Below are 14,208 nucleotides of genomic sequence, written 5' to 3'. Positions count from 1 at the left end.
TGATCTAAAGAGTTGATTATCACACTCTTCATGATTTGGTCGGAAATAACTTCTCCCCTAAGGTGTAGCTCTGCTCTGGTACCGCTTAAGGACACTAGGTGCTCACTCATGGGGGTCCCTGGCTTAAGTCTGGCGGAAAAGAAGTCTTTGGAAATTTGTGTGGTGGTGGACACACTCTCACTGTAAAACAACCCAAACATTTTCCCTATAATTTCTGATACTGTGAGGTTATGGCCAATACAGTGGTAAATTGTGGGGGAAATACTGGCAATTAAAAGGTAGAATGCCCTATGGTGCATGCAATCCAGCTCTAAAGTCCATGGTCTCTCTGGAGGGTCATTAATAAAATGAGACATGTTTTCTTTCAGAAACACCACCTGGAGCTGCTGTGACCACTCTAGGATATTGCCCCCATCCATCCTCAACTTGGGAAAGTCTACTGGTAAGTTTCCAGCACTATTAGTAAAGTTACTTACTGCTGGCTGCTGTCCATGGTTCCTTATGTGCCTATAGCAGCAGTAAGGCATGGGAACGCTTGCCGGTAGTTTAAAAGTCCCGCTTTGTAATTTTTTTCTTTTTTCTTCCTCTAGGCGGAAGAGCGCATGCGCGAAGTCCATTTCAGCTCTGCCGTCGCCGAGGAAGGACCTGTTCATCGCGGCTCCGCTGTAGAGGCCTCTGCCGGTCGGGTAGGCCTCGGCTTCGGACTTGGGGGTCCAGGTGTGTTCCGGAGGGCGTCGTCCAGCGGCTGCTTCTCTGGAGTGAAGATCCTGGCGGCATTGAGGCTCCGGTGATGGCTGCAAGTAGCTGCCCCAGTCTGCGCGGTCCGGGGTGTGCGGCCTGGGCGATCGGAGGCGCGGTGTCCCTGGGGTGCGAAGGTGGGCTGGCGGGCTGGCACGGGCGTCGGTGGCTCTCGGGTGGGTGCTTCGTTGCCCCTCTCCTCGCCTTCCTTTCTGTTTTGGCCTCTCCGGCTTCTCTTTTGTAATTTTGAGGCCTGGGCCGAAGGCAGCGGCAAGGGTCTTCATGGCCCTATCTACTTGTCGCTCGCTGGGGGTGTACCAGGGGTCAGAGTCGGATTCGGTCCCCTCTCCCCGGTCACTTTCCTCGTGGTTCATGGTCCGGCATTTTTCGCGCGCCGGCCATTTTGAACTCTGGCTTTCGATTGGTTGGAGGTCGGCCATCTTGTCTGAGCACGTGGACAAAGATGGCCGCCGTTTCAAATTTAGAGCGGGGCTTTGGGGCTCGGTGGTCGTTGGAAGTGCCCCTTTGGGCGATCCACTCACCGAGTCCAGCTCCTCGAGTTCTGAGTCTGAGCCTTCTTCGCTCCTTGCCGCCTCGCGATCGAGTATGAAGCTCCGCAGGTCGGCAAGGAGGTTTTTGTCGCCGGCTCTCTCCTTTAACAGCTGTAGGACGTCGAGTCGCAGCTCCTCTCCTTCTTGGTCGCCGTGGTGGCCTTTTCCTTTTCTCGATCTCCCCCTTTTCTTCCGTTGCGGTGGTTTTGGGGGTGGTTGAGGATCCTGCCTTCTCTGGCGAGTCCGGTGGGTTGCCTTCCCGTTGCTTCGGGGGTGTCGCCATTCTGCAGGTAGGTATGGGTCCTTGTCTTGTGGCTTGGGATCTTTGGGCCTTACCAACCATCCTCTGCTACCATTTTGTTACGAGGAATGGTGGATCGGGCCCAATAAAGAGACTTGAGTCATCAAGTAAAATATCTCACTTTTATTTGCAGGTTCATCATATCATCACTTGGGTACATCAGGAACTGGAACATGGAGGAGTGTGCCCACCTTTTATACCTGTGGGCGGGGATTCAGGTAAGGAGGGGTCTATGGGAGGAGCTGACCAGGTGGGAGTCTGGGTTAACCCCTGCACTATTGCGCTATAGCTGATCCCTGGCACGGGCAGAGCATTTATACCTGACAGAGACAGGCTCTCCTCCCCAGGGCCCAGGCAGCCCCCAACTCAGTGTGACTAGTTGCCTCCTTCCGATCGGTCCTGGTGCCACTGGTTCTCCTGGGACCCCAGCAGCATCTGAGCCAGATGGAACCAGTTCTCACGTCTTAGGAAAAGGACGGAACGCAGCCATGCATAGACCCTGGGCATAAAAAGAACACTTGACTCAAACCATAACTGTCCATCAGTGCCAGTCCATATATGAAATGCCGTAGCAGGCTAAATAAATGAATGAATGAATGTCCATTAGTTACTCTCGCCTGTCTGCAGTTCTCTCCTGTGGTGCAGCGGAGCTCATCTGCTCCAGCTATTCTCTCCTGCCCTTTTCCTCAGTGGTTCTCAACCTCGGCTGCTTGAAGACGGGTGGCCTTCAACCCCCAGAATTCCTACAGGGCTGGCTGGGGGATTCTGGGAGTTGTAGTCCACCCGGCTCCAAGCGGCCGATGTTGAAGAGCACCGTCTTAACAGCGTGAGCTCAGATTCCACGCTGCCAGCAGCACAACTTCCTGCCTGAAGAGGGCGCCAAACGCCGCGCCGGATTGCTGCGGCTGCTGCGTGGTGGGACTTCCGGGACTGAGCGGGCGGCAGGCGGCGCTAGAGCAACTTCGAGCGAAGAGTGGGCGGGGAGAAGGGAAGCCAGCGGACGAGGGAGACAAATCCATATAGACAGCTGCTTGCATACCGAACTTCCGGGTACACCTACCAAGAACTGTTCAGAGAAGCTGCACTGGCTGACGTATTGAATAGCGCCCCAAATTGAGAAGGGCAGCAAATCCCAATTTTTCAGGAAGGCTTAATTAAGTTTTCCTGCACGTTGCAGAGTAAATGATCCTTGTGGTCCCTTCTGACCCCAGATGGACCTGCTGGGTCCCCAATAACTAAGCAGGGTCAGGTTAGGATATTTCCCTGGAAGGGGCGCTACGAGGAAATCCCGGGGCGGCCCCCAGAATAAAGCAGAGCCCGATTTAAGGCCCGAGGAGTGCAAAGTCGTCGTTCCCGCCGTGAGGTGCCTGGCGGGGGGTCTTGGGCAGACCAACCACGAATGGCTGCCAAATCCCGAGGCCTCCCGTGGAGCCTTCTGGCGGGGCGCTCGAGAGAGAGAGAGAGAGAGAGAGAGAGAGAGAGAGAGAGAGAGAGAGAGAGAGAAATCAGCGAGGAGCCCGGAAGTGACTGGCCAGCGCCCTCCTTTAGGGGCGTGGCCGTCCGGCTCTGCGGCCCTGCGCGGGGCGGCGCTCTAGGCTTCCATCTTTATGCGGGCGAGGGGTGGTTGCTAGGCTGCGCGCAGGGCCTAGTAGGCCGCAGGAGCGGCGGGGCGGCGTGGCCGTCCGGCAGCCGCGTCGAGTCGGGCTGTGGGGCGTCATGGCGGCTTCGCCTCCGTCGGAGTCGCGTAGCGCGGAGGGCCCGGGCAGCTGCGTCCTGTGCTGCGGCGAGCTGGAGGTGGTGGCCTTGGGCCGCTGCGAGCACCCCATCTGCTACCGGTGCTCCGTGCGGATGCGGGCGCTCTGCGGGGTCCGCTACTGCGCCGTCTGCCGAGAGGAGCTGGCCCAGGTGAGCGGCGCCCGCCGGGCAGGGGCGGCGGAGGGCGGGACCGGCAGCCGCCAGCCGACCACGACTCCCCTGGGCCTCCGTGAGCGCCGGGGCCGCTGCCGAGAGCGGGGAGGCGGCTGGGGCGGGGGCGCCGTCTACCCGGGCGGCCTCTGCGGCGGGGAGGCCTCTGGGCCGGCGGGCGCGGCGTCCCGGAAGGGCTTCCCGCGGCGGCTGGGGGCGCTTTGGACGGGCTCCGCCTGAACCGCGGCGGCTGGGAGCGGGGAGGGCGAGCCTTGAGCCGAGCGGGGACGGGGGCAGAAGCGGCGCTCTCGGCCGAAAGGGCTTCCTCGGGAGCCGCCCTCCGCACTGGCCTCGAGGCGGAGGCTGCTGCCGTGGCAGGGCGCTCGGGCAGCAAAGCGGGGCGGCGCTTTGGGAGGGGCATCGGCCGGGGCTGCGCTGCCGCCAAGCCAAGCAAGCCCGGTGCCTCTTTTTCCGGCCTTCCCACCATTTTTGGCAGCCCAGTTTCTTCCCACCGGGTTTTCCTCCGCCTGTTCGCTGCCTTTGGCCTCTGTGCTCCCGGGTGTCCTCTGGGCAGGCCCCGCTACAGTGGAGGCTCCCCGTGCCCTCCTCATCTTGAAAACGAGGATTCAGCGGCCATTCAGTCGTGGATATGCTCAAGATCTGCGGCGTGGCAGTTGCGCAAACAGGCCTTAATTCTTGCTTTGAAATGATAAAAACTTCATTATCAGATCATGAGAAACCTGTGGATATAATTTGCTGTGATTTCAGGATAGTGTGTGGCTGAACAGCCAGTGACATCCTGATTAACCAGGTAGGTAAACATGGCATTGTGATAGCCTGCTAGGTGACTGGAAAGGCCTCCTCAGCCGGTTCAGATCCAAGTGGAGAGAGCTTTTAAAAGAGGATTCAGTCCCGGGACTGGCGCTTTTCAATGTTTGCATTAATTGCTGCCCAGTTTTCATCGGTTGAAGAGCGAGGAGAAGCTTGTCAAACTAGTAGATCATACAAAGCTGAATGCGATAGTCATAGAAGACAGAAACACAGCTCCAAAGGATCTTGATAAGTTAAGAGATGTGGGCTGAAAACAGCAGTGAAAATTAATAGACAGACAAAGACAACACCCAAGGCACATAGCGTAGGACAGGAGTGGGCAAATGTGGCCCTTTTACAACCTGTGGACTTCAGCTCCCAGAATTCCCAAAATGTATAATGACATTTGCTTCTCCAAATAAATACAGAATAATTTGTATTATTTGGCTGCAGTCTCTCTTTTCTAAGGCAGCCTTTTTGCTTAGATATGATAAACTACAGTCCTTGCTAGCCAAGCTGGGAATTGCCATCTAGCACATTTTTTTTTTATTTATATGCCGCCCTTCTCCAGAGACTCAGGGTGGCTTATAATGCGTTAAGCAATAGCCTTCATACTTTTGTATATTTTATACAAAGTCAGCTTATTGCCCCCACAAACTGGGTCCTCAATTTACCTACCTTAGAAAGGATGGAAGGCTGAGTCAGCCTTGAGCCTGGTTTAAAGTTTAAAATTTAAAGGGTACTGAAGTGGAGGGAGGAGGCTGTGTTAATGCCCTGGTGTTATTCCAGTCCAACTTTCACTGATCTCCTGATCCTTGTCACTCTCCTACTCACAAAATTTAACCTTCCCTTATAAGGATTGGACCTTGCAAGATTTCAGTGCTCATCTGAATTTTGTCATCCAAGTCCTACAAATGTAGGGTTGTCAGATTATGCAGGGAATTTTTTTAATAGTCTTCTTGACTCAATTCTATAATTGTTCAATGTTTTGAATATCGACATGGGATTTGGCCCACACCTCCTCAGGTGTGCTTCTCTGCGGGGCTTGGGACCCTCTGTCTCACCCGCAGTGAGTGTCGAAACCCCCAGACAGTTGATTCTGTTAATTAGGGCTCCTGGAATTCAACAGTATGACACTCTTTTGTGTCATACTGAGGGTCGGTTTCCTGACTTGATCCCTCTCTAAGCAACTGAGTCGTCTCTTCTGTACTGAAAAGCCCCTATATAGCCTCTCCTTGTTTAGTGGCTACCTTGTTTACCAACCATTCACAAATACAACAGTATTTTTTAAAAAAAATCATTTTCTGAGTCATGGGTGCCCAAATTTCTGCACACCTGACAAACACACACACACAAGAATGAGAGTAACATTTATACTGCCCATTAGAGAGCTTAAATGGAATGGCAGCAATCAGTGATTTTCAGTCTCACGCTCAGATTTTCCACACTCTGTTTCTCTTTTTCTCCTGTGTTTGCCTAGCAACCATTTCACTGCCAACTTAAGGACCAGATTGCAATCACGAAACAAAGAGGGAATAAGAAGTCCTTGCCAGCCCTGTGCAGAACCAGCCTTTTCCTTAATATTCCTGGGATATTTGGGAATCTGCTTGGTACTGTAGTTATTTTAGCAAAGGAATATGAACATGAGTGGAATAAACGTTGCCAGTGGGCTTCTAGCTAGAGATGTCCTATTGTGGAGCTGTGGCTATTTATGCTATTTAGTGGGGAAAGTAATGGTTGTGGTGGTGCTTTTTTTCTCCTTGGCTTCCATCCAGGCAGAAGTAAGTCAATTTTGCTCTGGGAGTAGCAGCTGCTTATTTCTTGTTTGAGAGTCAAGGTCCAGTGAACTCTTTTCTTCTGCCTCAGGAGGCCTTTGCCTCTTGACATTTGGGGCTTTTCAGGTCCCAGTCTATAAAACCAGGTACATTTGCATATTTTACTTGAGTGAGGAAACAGATCTAAAAAGGCTTTTAGCAGGCAGGGAAGAACAGGAGGGACACTGCCCCAGAAGGTCTGAGGGGACTATGAATAGAGACTGACGTTGGGTGTCATCTCTCATTTACACATTTAACAAATAGTACTATAATATGTAATCATATTTTATACTTAATGTATTTATATTACTATATGAATTGTAGAGTGATTTCCAATGAAAGGTGGTATGAAGGTATGAGTCGGATATTTTCTCTTACCAGCTTTTTCATTGTAAATGCAATTTTTTAAAAATCAAAATAGAATTGGTAACAGGAAAAAAAGAATGGGATAGATCCTCAAAGAGAAAATTCCATTCTGGGAAGAAGAGAAAAGTGCTGGGATACTTCCTGTGCGTTTCCATTTGTATTTCTTGTGCTTAATTGAAAGGCGGTTTACCATTATTTTCCTTAATTGTGATCTGGCTTTTCCTCTTTGTGTTTGTAGCACAATATTCTGTTGTTGCTCCTTTTCTATGTCAAAATAGAGGTGTGGATCTTGGGCTTTCCTTGTACTGGCTCTGCGGTGGGCAGAACTTTGAATATTTGTAATAGCAAAGGGGGTTAAATTTGGAGGTGGGAGAATACCCCATTTCGCGGTCAGCATCCACCCAGCAGTGCCACAACAGGCTGGGCCGTCCAGCTGTCCCAGGCTGGGGAAGAAGCTCCCCTCTCCCTCTGGCCTTGGCAGGAAGGCTCTTGAGCCATTTGGGCCAATCTGGCTCAGACCCGTCCTTGCCCCCTGTAATTGGCAGAGAGTCTTCAGAAACATTCTCCCTGTTTGTTCCTTCTCCCCTGCTACTAGGGAGTCCTGGGGATTAGGCTTGAGACCTCTTACATAGCAGTTTAAATTCTGCTGCTGAACCATTCCATCATTAAGGAAGAGAAAAAAGGAGGGAGCATCATGTGCAGCCTCTGGACCACTCAAAGGACGAGTTCCTTTCAGTCTTTCTGTGTCTCTCTTGGCAGTGAAGATGTGTTTTGTGTGGGCTCCATTATTTCTGACTTGAGAAGTACTGTATGCAAAAGACGCTCAGTCATTATGAAAACGGTGGGTGCCCTTGGCTTGTGGTCCCCGTTTTTCTAGAAAAAGTTCTCTCCTCTGTGTAGTTTCTTTTGCTCCCGTCATCTTCTATGACTTGTTCTGTCGGGGGTTTTCCCCTTGTGTCTGATTAAATGATGCATCCCATTTATTCCTGGAAGAGTGTGTCACTAGCCAAAGGCATCTCCTGTTACATCATATTTAAATTGTGGGAAATGGAACCTTAGCCAAGCTCCTCACCTCTAAAGGAGGTGGGGTGAGCAACAAATGGATCTCTGTAACTTTCTTTTAGGCTCCCACAGGGTGGATTTGATTTAAATCGAGTTGATTTAAATCACAATTTAAATCATGATTTAAATCACTAGTAAAAAGGCTTGATTTAAATCAACTCAATTTAAATCATAATTTTTAAAGAGCAACTGTCATCTCTGCTACTCCTTTGACCCACTGTTGACTCACCGATAGTCCCAGTGTTGCAGAATATACAGCCTCATGTTACATAACTAAGCTCCATTTCATGCTGAATAAACGAAATTATTTATGTATCTTAAATAGAAAACTATCTTACGATAGATTTTTACCACAAAAGTTTTTTATTAAAATAAATTCGATAAAAATAAAAAAAATCCAATTTAAATAAAAAATTTTTTGATTTTTTTGATTTTTTTAAAAAAATCATTGATTTTTATTCACCCTGGGCTCCCATGAAATTGATGAAGTGTAATCTCGGTTGTCTCTTCAGAATAGTGAAAGCCCCCCCCTCCCCCTAAATCTTGAACATATGATTGTTGTTGCTAACCTGAGGTGTACGAGTCTTGCATTAAGTTAATGTGATGTCTCCCTTGGACGACTCCTCTGACTCTTCCTCAGAGGCTGGCTGGAGGGAGGATGAGCTCATTATTGGCACTTCAAGAACTGGGTTAATTAATGACTCTGTAACTGCCAGTCGAAAGAGATTTATGGGACACAGGAGGCTTCTGCTGGGGACAGCTTGCAGGCCAGTGAAGAAGAGAAGGAGCTGCCTTCCATGGTGGATCCGAGAGCACGCAGGGCAGAGAAAAAAACAAGAGCAACGGAGATTTGCCAGATGACTCCAATGCAGCCCCGCCCATCTTGATGGGCTGTACCGGAAAGCTATTTATCACGGTGGGCAGAGGGAGGCATTGCTGGGAACAACGTGTTGGGTTTACGGCTCTGTGTGTTTATTCCTCATGCTTCCTGCTTGATTTTGTGCCTTGAAGACTGAACTTCTCTTGCCAGTGAGCTCTCGTGGATGTACTTTTGGTTTTACCTGGTGGTGATTTAGGTTTGTTTGGTGGACTTGTTGGAGCAACATTCTATTGTTTTACGGACTATCAGCCATTGCCTTGTGGACTAATCTTGGCCTGCTTCTGGCTGAATTTATTCGGGACAGTTCTGAGGCCGGGGTGAAGGGAATTGCTGGGGAACATTAATGAACTCTCTGAACCACACTTACATGTGTGTGTTTGTGTGTGTGTGTGTGAGTGAGTGAGTGAGTGAGTGGAGCAGCACAGTTTGGGGAGAATGAGATTGTAAGGGAGTGGGATGGATACAACCCATACAACCTCATATCTGTTAGGGCCAGGCAGGACATCCATTCCTTCCACAAAATCTGTTGCACAGAAGGCAGCTGGGAAAGATGCCTTCTCCATTGCCACCATGTGGCCTGTCTCCAAAAAGTAGAATTGTCCTCTGCCTTTCCACGTGATGGAAATACACAAAGGGCAGTCCAGTCCTTCATCAAGAAAAGTACTTGGGATGGGAGGGAGGGAAGGAAATAGAAAGTGATTACGCCTTTTCTATTTCCGGTAGAGAAGAGCTGAAAAAGAGCAGAAAATTCCATTCTCACACTCCCAGCCATGAAGACAGAGGGATAGCATCAAGAACACAAGAAGCAGTAGTACCGCTTTATAAGGCCTTGGTAAGACCACACTTGGAATACTGTGTCCAGTTTTGGTCACCACAATATAAAAAAGATGTTGAGATTCCAGAAAGCGTGCAGAAAAGAGCAACAAAGATGATTAAGGGGATGGAGGTAAAACATACAAAGAACAGTTTCAGGAATTGTGTATGTCTGGTCTAGTGAAAAGAAGGACAAGGGGCGACATGAGAGCAGTCTTCCAATATCTCAGGGGCTGCCACAAAGAAGAGGGAGTCAGTCTATTCTCCAAAGCACCTGAGGGTAGGACAAGAAGCAATGGGTGGAAACTAACCAAGGAGAGAAGCAACTAAGGAGAAATTTCCTAATTAATTGTGAGATTAATTAACAATTAATTGTGAGAACAATTAATCAGTCGAAGGGGTTGCCTTCAGAAGGTGAGGCTGTTCCATCACTGGAGGTTTTTAAGAAGAGACTGGACATCCATTTCTCTGAAACACTACAGGGTCTCCTACTTGAGCAAAGGACTGGACTAGAAAGATCTCCAAGGTCCCTTCCAACTCTGTTATTCTATGTTCTCAGTGGCAGTTTCCCCAGACCTTGCTGGAAAGTGTGAGAACTTATTTGCTCTGTGCTTTTTCAGTGACGATTGCCCAAGTTATTGGGCCACTTATTGCAGCCATGAGACAAACCTCTAATTCACTGAAAGCGATATTTGAACTTCTCAAGATGCCTGTGTATTTAATAGCTAAGCCCAGTGAGACCACCACTTCCACTCTTCTGGGCCTCTTGAGAGAAATGTGTGCTGTGGGCCTGTTCAGTTTTGTTTTTTCCTCCTTCACTGTGCAGGATAGATTGGGATGGCATTTATTAGGGATTTGAGTTCCCTATATTCTTCCTCTGAATGATGATCTTCCTTGTGAATATTAATTCTGCTATCACAGGTGCCCCGTGGAGCCTCCTTGTGCCGCAAGCTATTTGGGGCCTGGACATTCTGTGTTCCTTACCTCTTCCCGCTTCTCTCCCCACAGGTGGTTTTTGGGAAGAAGCTGCCACCCTTTTCAACAATCATACTCAGCCAGTTACAACATGAGAAGAAATATGACATCTATTTTACTGATGGAAAGATTTATGCTCTTTATGGGTAAATGTTCTGTAGCTTATTCTCTTAGGGTAAAATACAGGCACACTGGCCAGTCAGCAAAGGAACAACTATGATTTTCATATCAGACAATTTGAAAATTGTCTGGAGAGTGGATGGAATGAATGACTTTTCCAGGAGATGCTCTGGGCAGCACTTGCCAGACCCTGTAGCAACTCTTAGGCTGGAAATGATCAAGAAACGTGTCTCCAAGCTCCAGTTAGTATGAATTAAGAAAATATAACGTGTTTATACAAGAATTCCAACAAATACTTTTGCTTTCAAATGTGAAATATTTCATGTGAGGCAAATGAGGGACTTTCACCTGTCCCTCTGGCCACTAGCCTTTTTGTCAGTGTGTTTAGGAGGCAGCTAAGCAAACGGAAGGGAAATGGCTCTTGCACTGTGCAGAAAGAATTGTGCAAAATAAACTTACTTAGCTTTTTTATGCAAAAGCTTACATTTATGTATTTATTTAATAAACATCCTCAGACCCTAGGAAAAGAAAGAAAAAGAAAGGAAAAATGAAAGTGTGCCCGCAGAGGGAAAGATGCCTCAATGTGAGAACTGGTATCAGTGGCTGAAGCATCTTGCAGTATGTGGCTGTTGTCCCTCATGTGTGTTTTTTCCACTCCTAGGAAACTCCTGCAACACGAATGCCCTCTGTGCCCGGACTCCCGGGCCTTTCCTGCCATTGTGGAATTGGAACAGCACATGAGGAAGCAGCATGAGCTCTTTTGCTGCAAGCTCTGCGTGAAGCACCTGAAGGCAAGCAGGGGGGAGTGAGGCAGGGGAGAGGGGCAGAGGGGGGATCTGTTTCTACTGAAAACGTGAAGGACATTCCCTCTTACCTTCCAGATCTTTACATATGAGCGCAAATGGTATTCCCGCAAGGATCTTGCTCGGCACAGAATCCATGGGGATCCTGATGACACATCTCACCGGGGGCACCCCTTGTGTAAATTTTGTGATGAGCGATATTTGGATAATGATGAGTTACTAAAGCACCTGAGGAGAGACCACTATTTCTGCCACTTCTGTGATTCCGATGGAGCTCAAGAATATTACAGGTCTGTGATTCCAGCTTACTCCCAAGATTGATGCTAGAGAGTAAGAAAGAAGATTTCGATAAAAATATCCAGATGGCTCAGGCAGATGCCTCCCTAATTCACTGAACTCTAGAAAGAAGAAGGCACAGCATAATCAGTCTTGTAATATTTGTAATATTTATTGAGCCAGTCTCAATAAAAAATAGATTTAGCCTTCTGGTGGAGTTGATTTCCTAGTGTGGTTGATTTTCTAAGTGGGGCTGACAGCAATCTTGGTGCTGTAATAGCTCCCCCTCCTCTCCCCCCCTCCCCCCTGATTTAGAGAGGTGCCTGCCTGAGCCACTTCCATGTGTTGTCTCGTCCTGGACTTTGAAAATGTTTCAGTAACTTCTGCCTAAGTAACGGGTCCTGTATATTTCCATCAAGACCATCTTCTTCACTGCTTATAGTCACAGCCTCCTATATTTAGGGCCTTGATACAGGTGGCTTGTTCCTTTGGTAAATGGAGTATAGTAGGTCTGGGATGCTACTTTTATTTTATTTACTAAATTTATACGCTGCCTGTCGAGAGCAACTTTGGGCAGCTTACAGTGCAGTAAAATAACATAACATTCAGTTAGAAATACAGAAACAGTTAAAATTACAAGAATTAAATAGAGAAAATGAGTAAAAATAACCCCAAGGGCTCCCATGGAACTGGAGTGGCACCTCCTGTCCCCAAACCAACCATTTCCAGCCTGAAGCGTCTCCACTGGTGCTCCAGGCCAGCCAGCAGAGCCAGGTCTTCAGGGCGGGGGGTAGATCTCACTCACGTCAGCAGAATGTTCCCATGTTGGAAAAGAGTCCTCTCCTAGACCTTCCAGCCAAAATTCCTTGGCTGATAGGATCCGCAGCAGGCCTCTTCCGCTGGAAAGGCAGGGGATGGGCCAACCCTATTTTACCACCAGTACAGCCTTCAGCAGCCTGGGAACACTTGTGAACTCGCAATTATTCTTGGCTACAATGCTGGAGGGTATCCTGGTTGGGGCAAGGTTATCATAGTAGTTGCTCACATGACATCATTGACTCTGGAACAGTTTGCAGGATCCCTCTGAGCTGCTACTGGGTGAGAGAGAGACAACAGTAGCTCACAAGAGGAAGTGCTGTGCCTTGCATTGCCATAGTCTTCATGCTGATAGTCAAGCTAGGCTTATTTCCCTTTTATTTGCTTTCTTTTTTTAAAAAAAAATAATAATTTTATTGAAAAGATAGTGCCATGTCAGGATAACAATGCAAATAAAGCAAAGCCAGAGAGATCATCGTAAATCTTAACATACATGCTAATAACTATAACTGTACTATGTTAACAGTAAACAGATGCTTATGATGTAAGTTTCTACTTACATTAGCTTATTTACAAATTTTTCCATATTATATCCATAGTTTTATGCATCTTTGTTTTACTGACATTCATAAACTTCCCTCTTATTTCTACCTCTTATCTCTATCCATTCATAAAATATATTCCATGTCCTATATATTTCAATTATCTTTAATTTTTAAAGTTAATCTGTCCATTTCAGCACAATCCCAAATTTTCCTAATGTCGTCCGGTGGGGTGTTCACATTTTTCCAATATTTAGCATATGTAATTCTAGCTGCTGTCAATATATGTAACACTAAGTAAATGGTTGCTTTGTCATAACTTTCTGACAATATACCTAAGAGGCATTTTTCTGGTTTGAACTCAATATGTTGCTCAGTTATCATTTTTATTCATTTATGAATTTTCTCCCAGTAACTCCTTGCTTTCTTACATGTCCACCACATGTGGTAGTATGTTCCTGGAATCTGGTTGCATTTTCAAAATTTGGCAGAGGAGTTCTTACACATTTTGGCCAATCTTGCTGGTGGCAAATACCACCCATAAAACATTTTGTAAAGGTTTTCTTTATGTGCCGTGGCCGTCGCCAATTTGTAGTTTCTCTCCCAAATTTTTAACCATTTTTCTAATTTTATGTTGTATCCAAAATTCTTTGCCCAGGCAATCATTGTTTCTTTAACTATCTCTTCCTCCATTTTAGAGTTCAGTAAATAATTATATATATATATTTTAATCAATTTATCATCCGTCCCCATTAAAATTTTGTCCAATGCTGCTTGTTCTTTGTTTACACCCCATAATTTAACAACTTTTTCGTGTCTTGCTTAGGTCTGCAAATACGGCCACCAAGATAAATCCAATTCCTGCTTCTGCAATTGTTGTCTGGATTTAAGATCACCCCTTTCATTTAAAATATCCTTGTAACATACAATTTTCCCCCAATTTATAAGATTTGGATATATTATTGTCTCCATTGGAGAGAGCCAGACTGGTACTTCCCTATAGTGTTGTAGTTTGATTTTTTCCCAAATGTTAAGTAACACGTTCCTCAAATAATGCCTCTGGAAATATTTGTGCGCCATATTTCTGCCATACCAGAGAAAGGCATGCCAGCCTAATTGTAAGTCATGCCTTTCTAGTAATAATAGTCTTCTGTTATTCAAGTTTACCCAATCTTTTAGCCAGGTAAGAGCTGCAGCCTGGTAATATAATTCCCAGTCTGGGAGCCCAAAGCCTAGAATCCTAGAATCCTGTAAAATGTTCAATTTTATTCTCGATTTTTTCCCTTGCCAAATATATAGCAGTGTCATTTTATTTAGTTCATCAAAAAATTTCTTTTCTAATTTTACTGGTATGGTTTGAAATAGAAAGTAGTTTTGATAGTACGTTCATTTTCACCACTGCAATTCTCCCTATCATCAATAACTGTACATTCTTT

General features: G+C 47.0%; 1 protein-coding gene across 3 annotated transcripts in view; it reads left to right on the top strand.

The window, feature by feature from the left end:
* Positions 1-2,989: 2,989 nt before the first annotated feature.
* Positions 2,990-14,208, top strand: part of ZNF598 (zinc finger protein 598, E3 ubiquitin ligase) — a 27,628-nt gene continuing 16,409 nt past the window's right edge. Inside the window, exons 1-5 of one of the 3 annotated variants that reach the window (XM_087878806.1) lie at positions 2,990-3,495; positions 9,151-9,259; positions 10,249-10,361; positions 10,997-11,126; positions 11,217-11,428. In XM_087878806.1, coding sequence (XP_087734932.1) covers positions 2,990-3,495; positions 9,151-9,259; positions 10,249-10,361; positions 10,997-11,126; positions 11,217-11,428 — 1,070 coding nt within the window. Of the gene's footprint in view, positions 3,496-3,778; positions 4,307-9,150; positions 9,260-10,248; positions 10,362-10,996; positions 11,127-11,216; positions 11,429-14,208 lie in introns of those variants that run through there. The other 2 variants (XM_034420662.3, XM_034420663.3) reach the window with 2 other exon arrangements.

Source organism: Pantherophis guttatus, chromosome 14, assembly GCF_059756535.1.
Source record: "Pantherophis guttatus breed Tessera chromosome 14, ASM5975653v1, whole genome shotgun sequence".
NCBI classification, from domain to species: Eukaryota; Metazoa; Chordata; class Lepidosauria; order Squamata; family Colubridae; genus Pantherophis; species Pantherophis guttatus.
Note: the sequence above shows the minus strand (reverse complement) of the source record. Positions and strands in the feature narration are given on the sequence as shown.